This window comes from Lagenorhynchus albirostris, chromosome 9, assembly GCF_949774975.1.
Source record: "Lagenorhynchus albirostris chromosome 9, mLagAlb1.1, whole genome shotgun sequence".
In the NCBI taxonomy this organism is placed as follows: Eukaryota; Metazoa; Chordata; class Mammalia; order Artiodactyla; family Delphinidae; genus Lagenorhynchus; species Lagenorhynchus albirostris.
The window spans coordinates 37,980,514-37,999,178 of record NC_083103.1 but is presented as its reverse complement, the minus strand read 5'-3'; the positions used below and the strand labels follow the sequence as shown (position 1 = coordinate 37,999,178).

Below are 18,665 nucleotides of genomic sequence, written 5' to 3'. Positions count from 1 at the left end.
GAGGAAGTATTTGAGGAAACCACAGTGCCCACCCCGGAGACCGAGTCGGCGCCACCTTGGCCAGGAAGAGTCTGCTTAGAGAGCAGAGAGCGTGGGGCAGGCTCAGTCCCCGAGAGTGATGGGCGGGGACAGAGGCCAACGGAGCTACCTCTGCCAGCTCCAGAGGCTGTCACGGCGCTGCTCCTGGACCTGGGAGAGGGAGAGCTCCCTGCTCTGGCCACGCTTCACCCTCACCAAATGTGCCCCAAACTTCCTCCCAGGTTCCTTCTCAGGCTACTGCAGAGGCCAAGACTCGTCTTTCCCACCCGAGTCCATCAGCCACTGTTGTCTTTACACATCCATTTGCTCTGCTTTGCGGGGGATGCTGCCGAGAGGAGACAGAGGAATGGGAGCCCCTCCCAAATCCTGGCCGCTGTCACTGCCTCATGCCTACATTCCTGTTGCGCCTGTGCAAGCTGACTAGGACTGCTTGGGGCAGAGCGGGGTGGAAGACACTGGCTTGGTCTGTGTGGCGATCAGAGTGGACTGAGTGACCAGCTTAAGTCTGTGTGGGGATGGAGCAGATTGAGTGGTCATACTGGGTCTGCATGGGGGACCAGGAGACTGTGTGACCAGGCCTAGTCTGTATGGGGGATGGAGCATACAGAGTGACCAGATTGGGTCCATATGGGGGGATTGAGTGATCAGATAGGGTGTGGAGGGGGACAGTGTGAAGCGAGTGGCCAGAGGGGATCCAAATGGGGCCTGGTGTAGAGCCGATGGACGGGGTCTGGATGGGGCCAGGGATGCCTGAGCAGCCAGCTTGGATGTGGACGGGAGGCAGCAGGGCTCTGGTTGGCAGCGGAGGGGCCAGAAAAGGCTGCCTCTCTGAACAGGAGTGTTTCTGCGTGTCTGTCTGTCTTCTCCCTGAGCTCTGTGTCTGGCCCTCTACCCATGACTGCATCCACACCATCCTGTCTCATCGGCCCCGCCTTGGACCTGGGGCCCAGCCCCCAGCACTGCGCTTGCTGGGCCCATCACCAACTCATCTTTTTGCAAACTTTGAGCAAACTCAGGAACCCTCCTCCCCAGCACTGTGGGCAGCCCAAGGGCTGCCTGAATGAGCCGGGGACCCCCAGCCTTGTGCCTCCCTCCATGGCCTGCTCGCTTTTCCATCCTCAGTTACCGGCTGCCCTTTGCCGATGCCCTACTTCTGGCCTGTTCCCCCCCCCCTCCCCCACTAAACAGTTTTCAGTGTCTCAATAGCTTCTGCTTATATGTTTGAAGATTCCAAACTGAATGGGGAGGTGGCGAAGGCCGCGCTGGCGAACGAAGACTGCCCCCACATAGACCAGGCCCTCACTCCCGATGAGGGCCTGCCCTTTACGCGCTCGGGCACCCGCGAGAGATACGGACCCTGCTTCCTCTTATCAACCGGGGAGTACGCGTGCCCACCTGGTGGAGGAGTGAGAAAGGGTATGTAGAGGAGGCTGCCTGGCACCCCTGCAGATGGGTGGGCGGGGCGGCGGGCAAGGGGCGCTGAGGGGCCGGCAGGCACACTGAGGGGGGCAAGGAGCCCCAGGGTCGGCCCCCGGAGGTCTGAGTCCCAATGTTGTAAGTGGGATGGCAGGCTGGCGGAGAGAACCGGAGGTCCAGGCAGCTGTGGGTTGGAACTGAGCTGAGGGGTAGGAAGGGACTTGGGGACAGGCTGGACAGCTACAGCCCCCAAGGCAGAGGGGTACCCGGGGATGTGGGAGGAGCCTCAACTCCCCCAGGCTGCTCTGGCAGATGGCAGGTCAGGCCCCAAAAGTAAAGTGATCTCCCCTGTCCCTTGGTTGAGGAGGGTGACGGGGTGGGCCTGGTCTGACCAGGACCCTGTGGGCTTAGCCAACCAAGATCCATGTTCTGAAAGTGGCATCCTTTAAAGAGAATCCACAGACCAGTGGGAGGGAAGGCATGAAGAGAAAGGTAGCTTCAGGGCTTGGAGGTGAGGCCAGTGTCCTTGCAGAGGTAAGGTATGTGCCAGTCAGAATACTGCTAGTGGCAGACAGAGAACTTGACAAGAGAAGGTGGTTACGGAGGACTCTGTGAAACCCCTTCTGTCCCCAGCGCCCGTCAGCCATGGCCCTGGGTGTGGTCAGCGCCCCCTTGTGGTTGGTGAAGGCTGAGCCCCGTGGCGGTCTCTGCTCAAAGTCTCCTTGGATCGGACCCTTATCTTAGGCTGACCCCCTGGGGAAAAGGCTTCCACTAGCGCTTGAGCATGGGCTGCAGAGAGGCTTGGGGTGGGGGCCCAGCGCGCCTTAGCTCCATGCTCCAGGCATTGGCCGGGACCTGGAAGGCAGAGGAAGCCATCCTTGGCACAGCGGACTGGCTGGGCGGCTCATGCATGTTGGGAAGCAGCTCACAGGCTCACACGGGGTGCATGCTGACCGGGGTGAGCAGGCTGGGCCAGATAGTTGGTTTTTTAGAGCAACAGTTGGTGTAGCCGGTGGCCATTCACAACTGCTCCAGTATTTGAAATGGTTCAACAATATGCAAGGAGAAAGCATAGAACTCAAAATAAAGGGCAAACCCAGAAGAGGAGAGGCAGCCCACAGGGAGACGGGGGAAGTCCTTCTGGTCACTGGCGCTTAGTGTGCTCACCTGATCCAGGCTGGTCCCTGCTTCCTTGCCCGGCCTGGAGGTCCCTTGGACCCCAGTGCGGCATACCACCCCCCGCATGGTGCTGCATGGCAAGGGGGCTGCTGGCCCCGGGGGCGGGCCCCATCCTTGGCCTTCCATGGATAGGCCTGATGCTCCCCTTCACAACTGGCTTTTTCCCAAGTGGAGGCTCTAGAAAGCCAGGAACTGGGCAGCCCAGGGGGTTTCAGGGGATGGCAGGTAGACCATTCCCAGTGGCTGTGCTCTGCCCGGTAAGGTCTCGTGGGCTGCCTGTCTCCTTCATCTTGAATGTTGGATTAATCTGTGTGGCCTAAAAGAGCAGACAGGAGAGACTCTTTACTGGGCTTCCAGAAGCCCAGGCTGTGTGGGACAGAAGCAGCCTGTAGTGGCCAGGGAGTCCAGTGGCAACCACTGTCCACAGGTGGTACCCACTCCGCGGTCCCACAGAGGTACCAAGGGTGAAGTGCCCCACCAGCATCAACCCGGCCCCGCTCTCATGGAGTCATGACGGCCGCCGAGGACTTGCTTTTCTCAGGATGATTCCAGGCTGTAAGCCATGTGCAGGGTAGAGAAGAGTTAGGAGCTTAACCCGTTCCCCCAGGAGGGAGAGAAAGAGGCGTGCTAGGCTGGCTCACTGCATGGGAGAAGCAAGCCAGCTGGAGAAGAATCTGCCTGCCTCTGCATGCGGCTGTTCTGTCTGTCCTCCTCCTTCCGTAAAAACTAAGTACCAAGCGGGATGGGAAAGCCAAGAAGAGAAGCTCAAGTGTTAATTGTATTCTTTACATACAGATCTTTGCAAAGAAAGCCCTGTCATTGCTAAGTATATGCCGACAGAGGCTGTGAGAGTGACTTGACCAGGCGGCTTGGCCCAGGACACTGGTGGCTATTAAGCATCTGGGTGGACCTGCAGCCCCTCCTCACCCTCGGACAGAGTAAATTCACGCCATGCAGGTTTGCCGGACGAGTCCGAGTGGCCCAGGCCTTGTACTAGGACGGACGTAGCTTTTCTACGGCCAAATGGTAACTGACTGTAGAGGATTTGTTTTCCTTCTTTTCATTTTTTAAAAATTTTATTTTATTCGGGGAAGGGGTGGGATGGAAGGGTTCCTTAGCATGACTTGCATGAAGTTCAACAGAAAAACCCAGCAATCCAAACCCACCAATCCCCTGCAACTGTATGATTACCCTAAACCACGACAACAACGAAGAGAAACAAGCAAGAGTCCTCTATTTTCTTTCAAAGCGCTTTCCTTTTATACATGTTGTTGGAGCCAAACTGTAAATGGCATTTGGTAGAAACCTGTACGTTTTGGGGGCGAATGGAGCGGGGGGCGGGGAGGGGTGGGGATGGGGAACGGATTGCTTCCCTTTTTGTACACGAGATTGAAATGGAGAGTAAAGGTTCCCAAAAGGGCAGTCGGTCAGTCATCGGTCATATTGACCTCACCTTCATAGTTCATCTCTCACGCGGAAACTGAGAACTTTGCTCCAAATAGAATTGTGGAAACACACTGCCGCCTTCTTCCCTCTGTTTGGCATGCTTGCGACCCAGCGGACGTCTCCCCAAGACCCCTGACAGCGGCTAGTCTAGGTTGATTCGATCATCTTAGCGGTGTGTAGATTCAGTGCGACCAACTTTCATAACAAATTGTTCATAGTAGATAATCAACACCTTATGGATTTTCCAAGTGTTCCTTCAGAGCACCAAAAAGATCAGGACCGCGGGAGGGCTGGTCCTCCTCCACCTTTATTAAGGCACAACCCGGCATTGTATGCAATTTAGTACTTCAGAGTAAGAAAACTGCATGCCCAATGTTATGCAAAGCGATTCTAGCATGAAATAAATTTTGTATCATGGTTTCTGTATAGTCTAAAGCAGATTTGTTTTCCTGAAGCAATCGGAGGTTTGCAGAGACACACTTCTGCATCTCGAATAAATATAGTATTTCCCCAACAGAAACAGAGGACAGTAGCTTGGCTTTGGTCTGATTCTAAAATTAGTGGTGGGGTAAGGGGTGGGGAAGGATGATATTTTTGAAAAACACATGCTTGAGATGAAAAAAAAATGCAACATCTCAAGCTCTCACTGCAGCTCGCAACATTTCCTGGAAAGAGAGCAATGCTGCTTTAGTTCAACACCCTCCCCTCCCTGGGCCCTGGCCCTCAATAATAAACAGCTGACATTGGAGATGAAGCATGGATTTGGGTTTTTATTGCCTTTGGCAGTGTCGCGATTCAGTTCTGGGCCCCTGGTCAGGCCCTCTGTGGCTGGGCTGGGGTGAGCCTGAGCCCTGGCTCCTCTGATCTCAGGGACCCACCCAAGGTGCTGGCTGTCCTCTCACTGGGGGAAAGCCAGGACCGCCACCTGCCCCCCAACCTGCAGATCCTGTTGGGTGGGGAGAGGGAGGCCGCTCTCAGAAGGAATCGGTCAAAAATGGCACCAAGACGAGCCCATCCTCTAGGGGGTTCACCAATATGGAAACTTCTCCGTGGATCCATGCCATATTCATGACTCCTTGGGTCTGGTTTTTTCGGAGCTCCCAGCTCCCGCCCCCGCCACTGCCCCTCATGCAGACCATGGTCACCTCCCTCCTAGGGCCATTCTTGAATCTGACGGAGCCAGAGGCAGGGGTCTGACTGGTCCCTTGCTGGGCCCAGTCTGGTGGTCACCTCATCACACACCCCTCCCTCAGCCTGAGGCATCTTGGAAGGGGTGGAGCCCTCTCCTAGGGATGCTGATTTGCTTGGGTTGTTCACTTGGCTTTGGCTGGGGGTAGAGTGGGGGACTGGAGTTCCAATTCTTTTCCTATCCATTCGAGAATCTCTGGTGGAAAGTCCCTAATGGTCATGGCACTCCACCTCTGAGCATTTTACAGATGAGGAACTGAGGCCCAGAGGGGAGTGACCTGACCAGGGCCACAAACAAATGGGGGTCAGTTTCCCCTGGATTTCCGTTCCCTGATGCCTCCCAGCATGGCCAAGACAACGATCATATGGGTGGGTGGGAGGCTGAAGGTGGGTGTCGCATTCTCACCCAATAGTTTCTCACCCCTCTAAGCATTTACCTCACCAATGTGGGGCGGGGATCAGTGGAGCAGTGAGCATGGCGAGGCCTCTGCCCACGGGTTATGCAGCCGAAGAGCTGCCAGACCCACACCACGTATGTAACGGCCATTCATAAGCATCAGAATGTAGAAGCCAGGTAGCCTCAGCGGCTGCAGGGAGGGCAGAGTTCCCTCTCGCCCTGGAGGAGGTGCCTCTGGTGGACTCAGGTGGGACTTGACACGTGGCCATTTGGAATAGGGGTTTTCAGGGACACAGCAGCTAACGGGGAATAGGGATTAACATACATTGAGCTTCTGCCATGTGCAGGGCATCTGAGACAAGTGGTCTGATGATGACCCACAGTAATTCAACAAGCTCATCTTAGAGGCAAGAGAACAGGCGCAGAGAAGTAAACGGCTCAAAGCCTCACAGCCAATGAATGATGAAGCCAAGATTTTAACCCAGGTGGGCTGACTCCAGAGCTCAGGTGAAGCTGTCTCAAGCTAATTGAGGCCTTGCTGGGGCTGGAGATGGAATTGATTGGAACACTGGTCCTGAATCCCAGGGCCCTCAGGCCATGGGTATGACCGAAGGCCCACTGACACACTGCTCTGAGCCTTCCACGCACACATCTGACCACCTCAATTTTCTGCACAAACACCTGTTGCCCTAAGAATGAAGTCAGAGCTCCTTAAATTGGCTAGCAAGGCCCCCCGGCTCTCCTCTCCCAACTCTCACCTCTCCGTGCTCTGGCCGCTGGGAAATTCGAACCCTGCCGCAGTTATACGTGTGCCCCTTAGGACCTGGAACCCCATCCCATTTCCTGACTCACTGTCTACCTCCCAACTTCAATTTCTCACTAAGTCACTTCACTCAGAAGTGGTGGATGGTGATGGAGGGCTTTACTCTGAGCCCCAGGCCTGGATTCACCGTTCTCAAGCACAGCCTCATCGAATTTTGGCCTGATGGTCCACTGGGACCGAAGGTGGTAGGGCGTCAAGGGAAGCCGGGGTGCCTGCAAGGGGAGACTGTGTGTGGTAGGTTAGGATGTAAACATCCTGCTCAAACCTGGTACGTGGCCGCCCTTCGACAATCACTGCAGGGGCTGCGGGCCCAAGACCTATGAGCACACGATGGGGTCTCACTCCCCTCTCCTTTTCCCTTCCCTCGTTCTCATGGGGTGCGGCGGTGGCGGGGTGAGGGATATGAAGGCCAATCAACTTAGTCTATAGGGAAAAAAAGTCATTCTTAGAAATGAGTGGGCATTTTCTCATTAGCTAATCACTGTCAAATGGTTGTGCTATCCACAGCGTAGTTATCAAACATCTGTAAGAGATGAAAGCAGAGGATGGGTAGGGGTGAGGGGATCGCAGAACCCACTCGTTTAGCCTCCTCACCTATGGTGACCCTAACATGCTTATTGGGTACTTTCTCTGTCCCAGGACCTGTCCTTAATGAAGGGATTCCAGAATTGACCAAGACCTGGTCCCTTGCTCTTGAAGAGCTCAGAATCTAGCAGAAATGAGGGGCTTGGACATCTACAAGTCTGAGAATAACCAGTAGGGTTCAAAGGGTCCAGAAAAGAGTCTGGGAGACACTGTCAACAGACCCTCACCCCGCTGGTGCTTTCAGGCACTCATCAATCTGGCCAGTGAACTGATGCAGAGAAGCCCGTCCGCCACTGTTGGGGAGGGAGAAATGGAGGAACTGGAGGGAACTGGACAGTCTGTGGTGCCATCCGGTGCCAAGAGCCATTCACTCTTGCATGCATGGATTAGCTGGGTTCCACATGCTTCTAAGAAGGGTCTGGCTCAGGTTCCAAGCAAGGCTCCGAGATTTAGGGCTGAGGCACCACCTCACCCTGTTTTAGGCTGGGAAGGAGCCCCGAGACACTTTCTTGTGCCCACAGGGAAGCCTTGGGAGGGGCATTAGAGCTCAGCAGCAGAGGACTTGGGATTTGGGTTTCTTCCAGCAGGTGCTGAAAGAGGTAGGGGGAACTCTGCACGGCCGTGCAGCGCGAGTGTGCGCTCCTCGGGAGTGTAAACCCTGTCTGGGAGGCATGGGCCTGAGGACTTACCCACATAGGATGGCCTTCCAGTGCAGACCACCCGGTCTGTAGGACAGTGGGTGGTGGCCAGTAATGGTGGACTCGCTCCACTCTGGGTCATCTCTGGGCCATCCAATTACTCCATCTCTGAAGGCTGGGTCACCTTGGCCAGACCAGCTCAGAGTGCACAGAGATGTCCTTCCTTCCATTCTGCAAGGGCTTTAGAGCTGTACTGGCCTCTGCTGGTTCTGGGAGGTGGGGGGGACAAAGGGCTTTGCTGGCCAGGGCAGCGATGTTTCTAGGGTACGATACTGGGGGCAGGACTCCACGTGCTGGTGTTCAACGTCAGCCAGTGGCCGTGGGTGGTCTCTAGGTGCAGGCCTGGGGAGCTCAGGATGGCCCTAATCCCCAGTTTCCTGAGTCGAACTCCCACTGGTCCCAGGGCCACCCCTTGTCTGCCCCCCTTGTCTGGCTCGAGGCCCTGGATGGGTCACCTCCCAATCAGGACCCTGCGCCAGGAGTGAGGTGTATGGCCTTGACATGGTCCCTTCCCCTTTTTAGGCCTCTGTTTTCCCACATGAACAATGAAAACGTTGGATAAGATCAGTGGTTTTAAAACTTTCTCAAGGACCCCTTTGTCAAGTGAACTCTTACGTGAAGCCTGTTACACAGTGTAGATTGAAATGAGGCTACTGTGAATAAGGTGGGGGGGGGGACCCAGACCTCTGTCTACTTGGCCTTCGTTTCCCCACAGCCCACAAGGTGGCCACTGAGTTCTCAGGAGAATGCTGTCAGTCTCAGGAGACTGCTAGGGTTCTAGAATGCAGTTTGACGGCCACCAGGCTGGAAGGTCATTACAGGTCCTCCAGCTGTGGTGTCCTGGGGTTTCATAACATCCTCAAGCCCTTGGAGCCTAGTGCTCCCAGATCCAAACGCTCTCCTGAGTCACAGGGAGGTGGTGTGGGACACGCCACAACCCTGGCTGGCTAGCTGGAGACACTGCCACTCAGTCCTCTGGGGAAAGCCACTTTCTGAGGCCCTCTGGCCAAAGGCCTGCTGCCAGCCACAGCAGAGAGAAAGCTGCTATGTCCCCCAGAGCCATAGCTGCCACCCGGGGAAGCCTGAGGCCTGGGGTCTGGCCTGCTCCCCATTTCATGTGAGGGCCCTCCTCCTGCAGAGGCCAGGACCTGGGGGCAGATGTCAGGGGTCAGGGTCTTTCCCTGCAGAACCCCCTTCCCACGCTGTGTCTGTCCCTCATCCGAAACTACAGCTTGGCAATTCCAGTCACACAGACTAGCTCCAGAGTCCTTCCTGGCTCAGATGAAGACATTGATCTTGGGAGTTTCATTGGTTCTAGATTCCTTTGTTTGTCCCAGGGATCTCCTCTGCCCGGTCTTTCCAGAAGTTTTGTCTCTTCCTCCACTTACTCATCTATACTTCCTCCACCCCCCACCCTCCCTCCAGAGGCTTCTCCCTTAGTCCTGGTCACCAAGACAAGAACTCCTTCCTGTCCAAGTAACCAGCCACCTGATCAGGGTTCCTCGACATCCTTGAACCAGCAAACTACATGCTCTGGGTGCTGAGAATGAGACCCCAGGAGAGGCTTGTGGCTGCCCTAAGCATGGCCTATAGGAACCTTTGTCTTGCTGAATCAAAGCCTGCTGGGGCAAAACAACCACTGGGGACAGAGCTGGGCTTTCTGTCCTCACCAGCTAGGGACAGGCTGGAGCCTTCCTCTGCTTCCCATGTCCTTGGGTGAGGACTGAACCCTCATTCTCACATGCTGGGCAGAAAGGATGTCCATTCCTTGAGCCCAGACACTGGGCTCCTATCGTTCCCGTCTGGTCAGCCCACGCAGAGTGCCTCCTGAATCCTTCGCAGGCCAACACCGCAACCTGACAAAGCATTTCTCTGGGGACACTTTGGGTGGGTAAAGTTGCTTTATTAAAGGGTCTCTGTCACAAGCCCCCCATTTCTGAACCTGTCAGATTGGCTTTGGGGAGAAGCTTCTGCATGTCTGTCTTTCCAGTTTCTCTCTTGGTCCATGGCTTCTTGAGATCCGGCTTCCTTGGTGGCATCTGGGAAAGGATCAGTGTCCCTGGGGCGCTGGCCCAGGGCAGGGAGGGCTGGCTGCTGGCAGAGGGCCAGGGAGTGGCCGGCCCCACAGCCCACGCGGAGTCCCGACAATGACCGCAGAGCTGGCACGGGCTTTGGGGCCCAGACGTTGGCTTCGGTGCCGTCCCCGCACATGCCGTGCTCGTTCCAGCCCCAAGAGTAACACGTCCCGCCTGCGAGGGAGAGATGAGACTGCTGTAGACGTGGTTCTGGGGAACAGGGCCGAAACACTCACCCTGGGGGCACAGGTGTCACCGCAAACCCCCAGTTTACGCAGGAAGAAACCAAAGCTCAGCCACACCTGGGGGCCCGCTCGCCATCTCTGCTTCCTCCCCTGCCCTCCTAAGTCTGCTCTTTTCTTCACTCCCACCAGCCCACAACCATTCAGGTCCCAAACCTGGCTCTCCTCCGTGGCCCCTCCCTCAGTGCCACCTCCCACCCCCACACCTGCATCTCCCCCCACCACAAACACACACACACAATCCTAGACCTGCCAATTCTGCCTCCGAAAGTCTCTCAAATCCTTCCACACCTCTCCATCTCCACTGCCATCACCCTGATCCCAACCCCATTTTCCCTCATCTGGGCCACACCAGTAGCCAACTAACTAACTGGGCTGCTCACCAGCAACTCTGATCTTCAAAGAGCATCAAAACAATCTCTGAGGATGCAGATCTAACCAGGTCACTCCCCTGCTTCAACCCTTCACTGAGTTCCCCCACCCTTAAAGGCCTTTCCTTGCCTGTGAGGCCCTGAGTGATCTGGCTCCGGACCAGCCTGCTGGGGTCCCCCTGCACAACTCTCCCCACCCCACTGCATGCCAGAACCCCTGCCTTCCTTCAGTCCCTGAAATATGCCCTGTGGGGCCGGCCTTTCTCTCCAAGTCCTGGCTTTGCTGGGCTCCACAACCCCCATCCTCCAGAATCTGTTTAAATCTTGCTCAGAGGCCAGATTCCGCGGCACCCGATCAACTTGGACTCTTGTCATTGCCCTTGTACTTTCCCTCACAGGCAGCGGATAGATGGTCTGGGTGGCGATGTGTTTACTATCCCCTCCTCACTAGACTGTCTGCCCTACAGTGAGAGAAGGAACACATATGTTCTGCTCACTGCCCTGTCCCCAGCTGCGGCTCAACAGGGGTTTGCTGACTAGATCAAAGATTGAAGAACTCAGAGTCCTACGGCCAACCTCCAAGCCAGCATTCGAGCACAGGCCTCTCTGACAGCCTGTGATGCTCCCACCCCATCACAGCACCTCTTCCTGGGTTTTGGACCCTAACTAAACTCGCTCACACTTTTCTGTAGTTGTTTAAAAAGATTTTTTTTTTCTGGATATAAAAGTAATACATCTTCATGGTAAAAAGGGGAAAAAAAAGAAAAATACGGATAGGTGTAAAGAAAAGCAGACTTCTAGAATCTTGCCCACTGCTATGAATATTTTAGGTATCTCTTTCAAACTTTCAATTTGTGAAACTTGTAAATATTTGTGTATATACTGTGTTGTTTTTATGCCTTAATAACACAAGCATTTCTCCACAGAACTTGGGAATTGTTCAAAAAGTAAATTAAAAATAATTTGTTTGAAATTTTGAAAAAGCTCAATATGCAGAAAAGTACAAAAAATAATTTAACAGAAAGACATATTCCTCAATCAGATTCAGAACATTAGTTACCATTTTGCCATATTTGCTTCAACCTTTAAAAAAATAAATCAGTTATAAAGATACAGTTTAAGACCCACCTCCCATCCTTGGCCCTCCATCCATTCCCTCCTTCCTGGAAGTAACCACTGTTTGAAGTTGGTGTACGTTACTTGCATGCTTGTTTTATATTTTTCTACATGTATGTGTCCTTAAATATTATATAAAAAGTTTAGTTTGTTTTAAAGATTTACATAAGTAGCGTCATTCAAATACGTGTCTTCTGTTATGACTTGCCCTTTATACCATTGTTTTTGAAATCTCTCTGAGCTGATAGTTACAGATTTAGTTCATTTATTTTAACTGTGCATAGTACATATCCCATTATGCATAAATCATATTTTACTCATCCATTTCCCTTCTGATGGACAGTTCTTTAATGATGATAATTGTTGCTACTTTATTACACATTATATATTACAATATATAATATACCATAATATTTTACTACAATACTATTACTACTGTTGCTACTATAAACAACACTGCAGTGAACATCCTGGAACACGTATCCTTGTACAAATTGGTGTTTGTGCACATTGATCCCTAGAAGTGTGATTGTGGCGGAATCACATGTTTACATTTACCAGGTGTGGCCAAACAGCTCTCCACCATGGCTGTAGTCCCATCATTTATGGTCCCATCAGCAACGGATATGAATTCGTTTCCCTCTATCCTTGCCTTTAAGACTTTTGCTATTCTGATTAAGTACATGTGATTAATTTGCATTTTCTTGACTACTAGTGAGATGGAGCATGTCTTTATGTTACTAGCCCTAAATTGCTTTTTCTATGAATTGCGTGTTTACATTCTTTGCCTGTTTTGCTCTTTGTTTGCCTTTTTCTTACTGATTTATAAGTATTCTTTGTATATTCTTTTGTTTATATAATTGTTATAAGCATTGCAAGTGTCTTCTCCCAGGAGTCTGTGGTGTCTCTTCACTTTGTTTATGGTCTCTTTTGTTGTCCAGATTTATGTAAAATGACTGCCTAATTGCCCATTATGGAGATTAAACAATTTCCTTAACCTGTATCCTATTATCAGATAGATAGGCTGTTTCTAATTTTTCATTATTTTGTATAACATTTCTATGAACATCTTTGTGCATGAATCTTTGTCTACATCTCTATTTTCTCAAATTAGATTCTTAGAATGGGAATTCCTGGTCAAATGGTATGGACATTTTTGAGATTCCTGAGTCTTGTTTTGAGTACTGCCAGAATACTTTGCAGAAAGGCCACTTGAATACAACTACAACAGTCTGTGGGACTCTCTGTATCACTCCAGCATTGCCAGTATTCATTAGTTATTATAGTATTTAAGAACCTTTTCTAATTTGAAGACAAAAACGGTATCTCATTATTTTTATTTGTACTTTTCTGATTCCCACAGAAATTGAAAAGTAATTCTTATTTTCCTCACATATTTGAATTTCCTCTTTTGTGTATTGTCTGCTTAATACATTTTTCCTGTTTCATATAGAAGAGTTTAAGTGCTCAGACCCAAGATCCAGATGGCCTGGGTTCAATCCCATCTTCTCCATTTATTAGCCGTGACCTTGGGCAAGTTACTTAGCTTCTCTGAGCCTCAGTCCCCTCATCTGTTAAATGGGGATAATAATAGTACCTTTATCATAAAGGTTATAAATATTTATTCATTTATAAGGATTAAATGAGCAAGTATATATAAAATACATAGTATAGTAGTCCACCCTTTTGTGCAGGGGACACTTTCCAAGACCGCCAGTGGATGCCTGAAACCATGGAGAGTACCAAATTCTATGTATACTGGTTTTTCCTATACTCATGGGCATGTAGCACGTACAGTGTGGATGGGCTGGACAAAGGGCTGATTTACATCCTGGGTGGGATGGAGCACAACAGAGCAAGATTTCATTACACTACTTGGAATGGCACACAATTTCAAAGAGTTGTTTATTGCTGGAATTTTCCACTTAATATTGTCTGACTGTGGTTGACAGTGGGGTAACTGAAACCACTGAAAGCAACACTGCGGATAAGGGGGCACTACTGTACTAAGTGAAAATTTGCTGTTGTTGTTGTTCTCAAGAGCCTTATTGTTTTAAAGATTTTTATTTTAAGAATATTAATTCTATGCCGTATCTGGCATAACTATTTTTTCTCAGTTTGATTTAAAATTTTGTTTTAGGTCTTTTGATGTAAAACATAAAGTTTATGGTTCTAGGTAGTACAATTTCTTGTTTTTTTATCTTATCATTTCTTCCATAGTTTGTAAGAACTGAAAGCCTATCCCTATCCAGATCAGAAAATATTCTTTTGATTTTTTTCAATGATCTGAGTTTCTTAACACATCTTTACATTTCACTCATTAACCACTGAAAATCTGTTTTGCAGACCGCTCTTTCACAGAGGGAGGCTGGCTGGCCCAGGATTACCCTTCTCTTTCCTTTTCCCTGGTAGGAAGGCAATCATTAGCCAAAAGCTTGGGCTTGGGGAAACACAGATGTCTGCCTGTTTGGCACATGAATGAGGAAATGCACACAGAGAGGATGAACCCCAGGCCACAAGTCCTGCAGTTAAGCAGGAGTTTCAGCCAGGTGGATCTGAGGCATGAGGTGGAGAATGGAACAGGCTTGGTACCTGCGGGCCTAGCTCGGCACCTGGCATGGGCTTTGCGCCCAGCCCTGGTGAGTGGCACCAGCTGACGGTCAGCAGGAATGGGGGTGGGAGGAAGCCAGCGCTGACCTGCCAGCAGGACGCGGCACAACAGGCAGCTGGCAGGTCCCTCTCCTCCTGCCAAAGGAAACGCTCTAAGGAAGCCTGTTTGGGGCCGGGGTAGCCCACTGGGTTGAGAAGCCTGGCAAAGGCTCAGATACAGTTTCCCCCAGTACTTCCAAAGAAGCTGACTCAAGGTTAGGTGCTTTATATTCTTTACCTCATTTAATTCTAACAACCTTGTGAGGCAGCCATGTTTTATAGATTATTCTCATTTTATAGTTAATGAAACTGAGGCGCTAGACCCAGACAGTGTGGCTCGGGCATCTGTGCTAAACTCTGCATGTTCTATACCAGGGCTCGCCAGAGTTATTCTATGAAGGCAAACAGTAAATACTTCAGGTTCCATGGTCTCATTCGGTCTCTGTTGCATATTCTTATTCTTTATCACAAGCCTTTCAAAATCATTCTTAGCTCGCAAGGCCGTACACAGCAGGCCCGTGGGTTGTACTCCGTCAGCCCCTGGTATATATATAATACATACTGTGGACCGTGCTATGCTGTCCTGGGTCCCACATCACCACACAGCTGTGTGACAATGGTACGTCTGTCCCCAGCTACCTCACAGGGTTGCTAGGAGGAGGCCTGCCTGTGCTGATGTACATTTAATGCCCTGGCACAGTGCCTGACACACGGTGACAGCTCACACCCACGTATGAAGCAGACCATGGGGAAAGGAGAAAAAGGCAAGGAAGGCCATGCTGGTGGCAAACCTTCCCAGCAGATGGGAAGGCCTAGGGTGGAATGACAAGTCAGGGGTTCCCCAACACTTTAAACAAACCTCCTATAGAAAGAAACCAGGCTGCTGAACTCGGAGAATGGAAGATGGGCCATCCCAGTAACAGAAGGACTCACACAGGACATTTTTCAGTTCTGAGCTCCTCCAGCATTTTAGAATATCTTTCAAGCACACCCCCTGTCCCTCACCCTCACTTAGGTCCACCTATTCAGCGGCACAGTGAAGATGGAAAGGCCGTCTGGACTCAGCAAGATGCTACTATGCAGGCTGTTCTCATGTAGAGGTGAGAGGAAGGACAGCCCATGATAAGCCTCTTCCTAAGCTAACTGGAATACGGGACACCCAGTTTTCGAAACAGGTGAGTTCATGATGATTCCTGGCATGACAGAGGACTCTCTGCAGTGTGCCCGGCACTCGCCAGGTTCTTGAGGACACTGAGATCCCATCTGATTGGTCTAGATCTGTTATACTGGCCCCGGGGCACATGGCTGAGCCTTGGGTGGAGAGCTCATAGTTACAGAGGGATTCCCTAGCCTCTTCAGAGTTTGGGCCCTTGCTCACGGGGCTAAGTGGAGTTGATGCAGGCTGTGACAAGTGACAAAGCTCATGGCCCACCACACTTGCGTCAGCCTAAGAGCCCTGCAGGCAGCGGAACCTCAGGGCTGGCAGGGTCCCCAGCACAGGCTGGACACAGTACCCAAATCTGTTCAGGTCTTGTGGCACCTGCTTGAGCTTCTTGGCAACCTGGGTCCTCACAGGGCCTTATGGTGCTGGGACTGCAGCCCAACTCTAGGAAGGCGGCAGCGTTTCTGCTGGAGGGTCTTGCCTAGGAGGGGCAAACACCTGAGTATGTGTGACAGAAACTCCTGGTTGTCCCTGAACCACAGAATGGAGACTACATTTCCCAACCTCTGTTGCAGCAGGGCGTGGCCAATGAGATTTGAGCTGAAATGTTCTGTAGTAGCTTATGGGATCCTTCCTTCAAAGACAGATGGCATGTGCCCTTTGCCCCTTCCTCCATCCTGTCACTGGAAATGTGGATGTGATGGCTGGAGCTCTAGCTGCCATTTCTGACCATGAAAATGAGGGCTACAACCTAGGGATGGTGCTTCTCAGTTTCACATAAATGTTACCTTAATTCTCACAGCAACTCTCTGAGGTGTTCTTACCTCCATTTTACAGATGAGGAAACTAGGCTCAGAGAGGTAAAAGAAGTTGTCCATGGTCATGTGGCCGCCCTAGTCAGGACTAGGATCCAGGACCCCTGAGTCTCAGGCTCCTTCACTAGTTCCAAAGCGGTAATAAAGTCACCGAATACTTAGTGTATGCCAGGCCCTGTGATAAGCACTTTATACGTATTAATTCACTAAATCCTCACAACAAGACTGTGAGGTACAGCCTAACACACCAGGGAGGTGGTATGAACTGTGCAAGGTCACATAGCTGGTGAGAAGCAGAGCTGAACTGAAACCCAGGCAGTAGGACTCCAGAACCTCTTCTCTTAATATATATTGTCCTCTCTAGCCAAACCTCTGTTCCTCGATAATGAAGAAAAGGTAGAGAGTCATGGCGCACTTGTACAGGAACAAGGTCAGTGATGGCAGGCCAGAGCCGTAGCTGGTGAGAGAAGCACTCTGCGGAGGAGCAGAAACCCCTCCGAGCCCTTGTGAGCGCTGGGGCTGAGGCAGAGGCAGCTGCAGCAGGCCCTGCCGCACCCCACCCCCGTCCGCATCTGGTGGGGTGGAGAGAGGAGGGCGGGATGGTGCGAAAAGTTAGGCAGCCAATGGTTCACCTTGTCTCTTGCCCGTCAAGGACCTAGGCCTCACAAGGCCTCACAAGGACCTCGGGCACCAGGCAGGGCGCTCTTCTGCAACACCAAGCAGAGAGAGAGAGAGAGAGAGAGAGAGAGACAGGAGGGGTGAGGTCTGAGCGCCTCACGCAGAAGAAGTCTCTGGATTCGGGCAGGTGGTCAATGCCAGTGTGGACGGAGCTGGCCTTGGAGCCGGGCAAATTTGGAAGAAACTTCTGAGTGTCTAGCTGCCCAAGCTCATGAGTATCCCACCCTTTGGGCAGTAATTGGTGGTCCCTAGGTCCTGCTGTGAGCAAGGAATTCAGGCCTCCTGAAGTGTTTTGGGTCTAGGTGGCAACCTCAGGACAGAAAGAAGAGGTTCAGGTTCTGATCCTCTCTCGCTTGGACAATTACAAAAGCTAGTTTCTTCTGAGGTAGCTGGCCTGGGTGGGGGAAACCAGGCTGAAACACAGCATGAACTAGGTCTTCCCAAGAACAATTTCCTGTCTCCCCACTACCTACAATGGGCCTCTTATCTGGCTCTCAGGGCAGCCTGTCCCTCTTGGCCGCATCACCGCTCTTTCCTCTGTTCCAGCCCCATGGGCTTGCTGCCGCTCCCTGAGTTCACCCAGGCCTTTCACACAGTTGTGATTTTGCTCAGATGAGTCCATTTATCTCATCATGTGGACGCCTCTTCTGGCTTGGGCCCTGTACGGACAAAACACCCCGAAGAGGAAAATCCAGTTTCTGCCCTGGGGCTCCCAGGCCACTAGGGTAGACAGCCATGGGGAATGACGATTACAGGGACCAATGGCATGTGTACGCAAGGAGGCTGGCACAATGGTGTTTACTGTAGCATTGTTTGTAATCGTGAAAGACTGGGGGGAAACCCCTAAATACCCATCAACAGAGGAGTGTGCAAAGAAACTACAGTTTGACCCTACTGTTGAATAATATACAGCTATTAAAAATAATGAGGTAGGGCTTCCCTGGTGGTGCACTGGTTGGGAGTCCACCTGCCGATGAAGGGGACGCGGGTTCGTGCCCCGGTCCGGGAGGATCCCGCATGCCGCGGAGCGGCTGGGCCCGTGGGCCATGGCCGCTGGGCCTGTGCATCTGGAGCCTGTGCTCCGCGGTGGGAGGGGCCGCAACAGTGAGAGGCCCGCGTACCGCAAAAAAATAAAAATAAAAATAATGAGGTAGCACTCTGTGGCCTGACATGGCAAGATATTGCAGACATTTTTAAGAGAAAATAGGCTGCAGAACAATATAGAGAGTATGATTCAATTTATGCAAAGCCCCTATATATTTCTGTATGTATAGATCCTGAAGAACACATCCCAAACAGGGAATAGTCTCTGAGGAAGAGAGGGAGAAATGGGGGAAGGGCAACTGAGATTTTCTTTGTTGTGTGTTCATATATTTTAAAAAGCAGTAACACAGGATGATGATCAAAAAAATAACAGTATTTCTAACCGACAGAAGTAGAATAGAGAGGATGATACACTCTATTGGGAGGGGAGGCAGGTGACACTGAAAGTTCCAGGGGTTAATTCTTAGCTGGGTTTTGAAGGATGAATAAGAGTTTACCAGTCTTAAATAGAGGGTACCCACTGACATTTGCTCACTCTGAGCTGCCTTCATTGATCCTGATGGCATCCTGTTTGCTGCAGGAGTGAACTGTGGGCAGGTGTAGGGCTGGGTCCTCCTGGGCTGTTAGAAGGCTATTAATTTCACTTCCTCTGAGCTCTTAAGATACCTAGAGCTCTCTTAGCACACACACCACACTCCTCCTGGATCTCGAGGTGTTTCTATTTGTAACTGTGAGCTGGGGA

At 51.5% G+C, this 18,665-nt stretch overlaps 2 protein-coding genes across 7 annotated transcripts in view; one reads left to right on the top strand and one right to left on the bottom strand.

The window, feature by feature from the left end:
- Positions 1-3,494, top strand: part of KCNC1 (potassium voltage-gated channel subfamily C member 1) — a 42,843-nt gene extending 39,349 nt beyond the window's left edge. The window contains exons 3-4 of the mRNA XM_060159566.1: positions 1,267-1,455; positions 3,430-3,494. Coding sequence (XP_060015549.1) covers positions 1,267-1,455; positions 3,430-3,494 — 254 coding nt within the window. The remainder of the gene's footprint in view (positions 1-1,266; positions 1,456-3,429) is intronic.
- SERGEF (secretion regulating guanine nucleotide exchange factor) overlaps positions 1-18,665 on the bottom strand; it is a 238,076-nt gene that overhangs the window by 9,027 nt on the left and 210,384 nt on the right. For 4 of the 6 annotated variants that reach the window (XM_060159567.1, XM_060159568.1, XM_060159570.1 and 1 more), the window contains one exon: positions 9,654-10,020. The exons of the other annotated variants lie outside the window; for them this stretch is intronic. In XM_060159567.1, coding sequence (XP_060015550.1) covers positions 9,677-10,020 — 344 coding nt within the window. In that variant the 3' untranslated portion in view covers positions 9,654-9,676. Of the gene's footprint in view, positions 1-9,653; positions 10,021-18,665 lie in introns of those variants that run through there. 6 annotated transcript variants of the gene reach the window in all.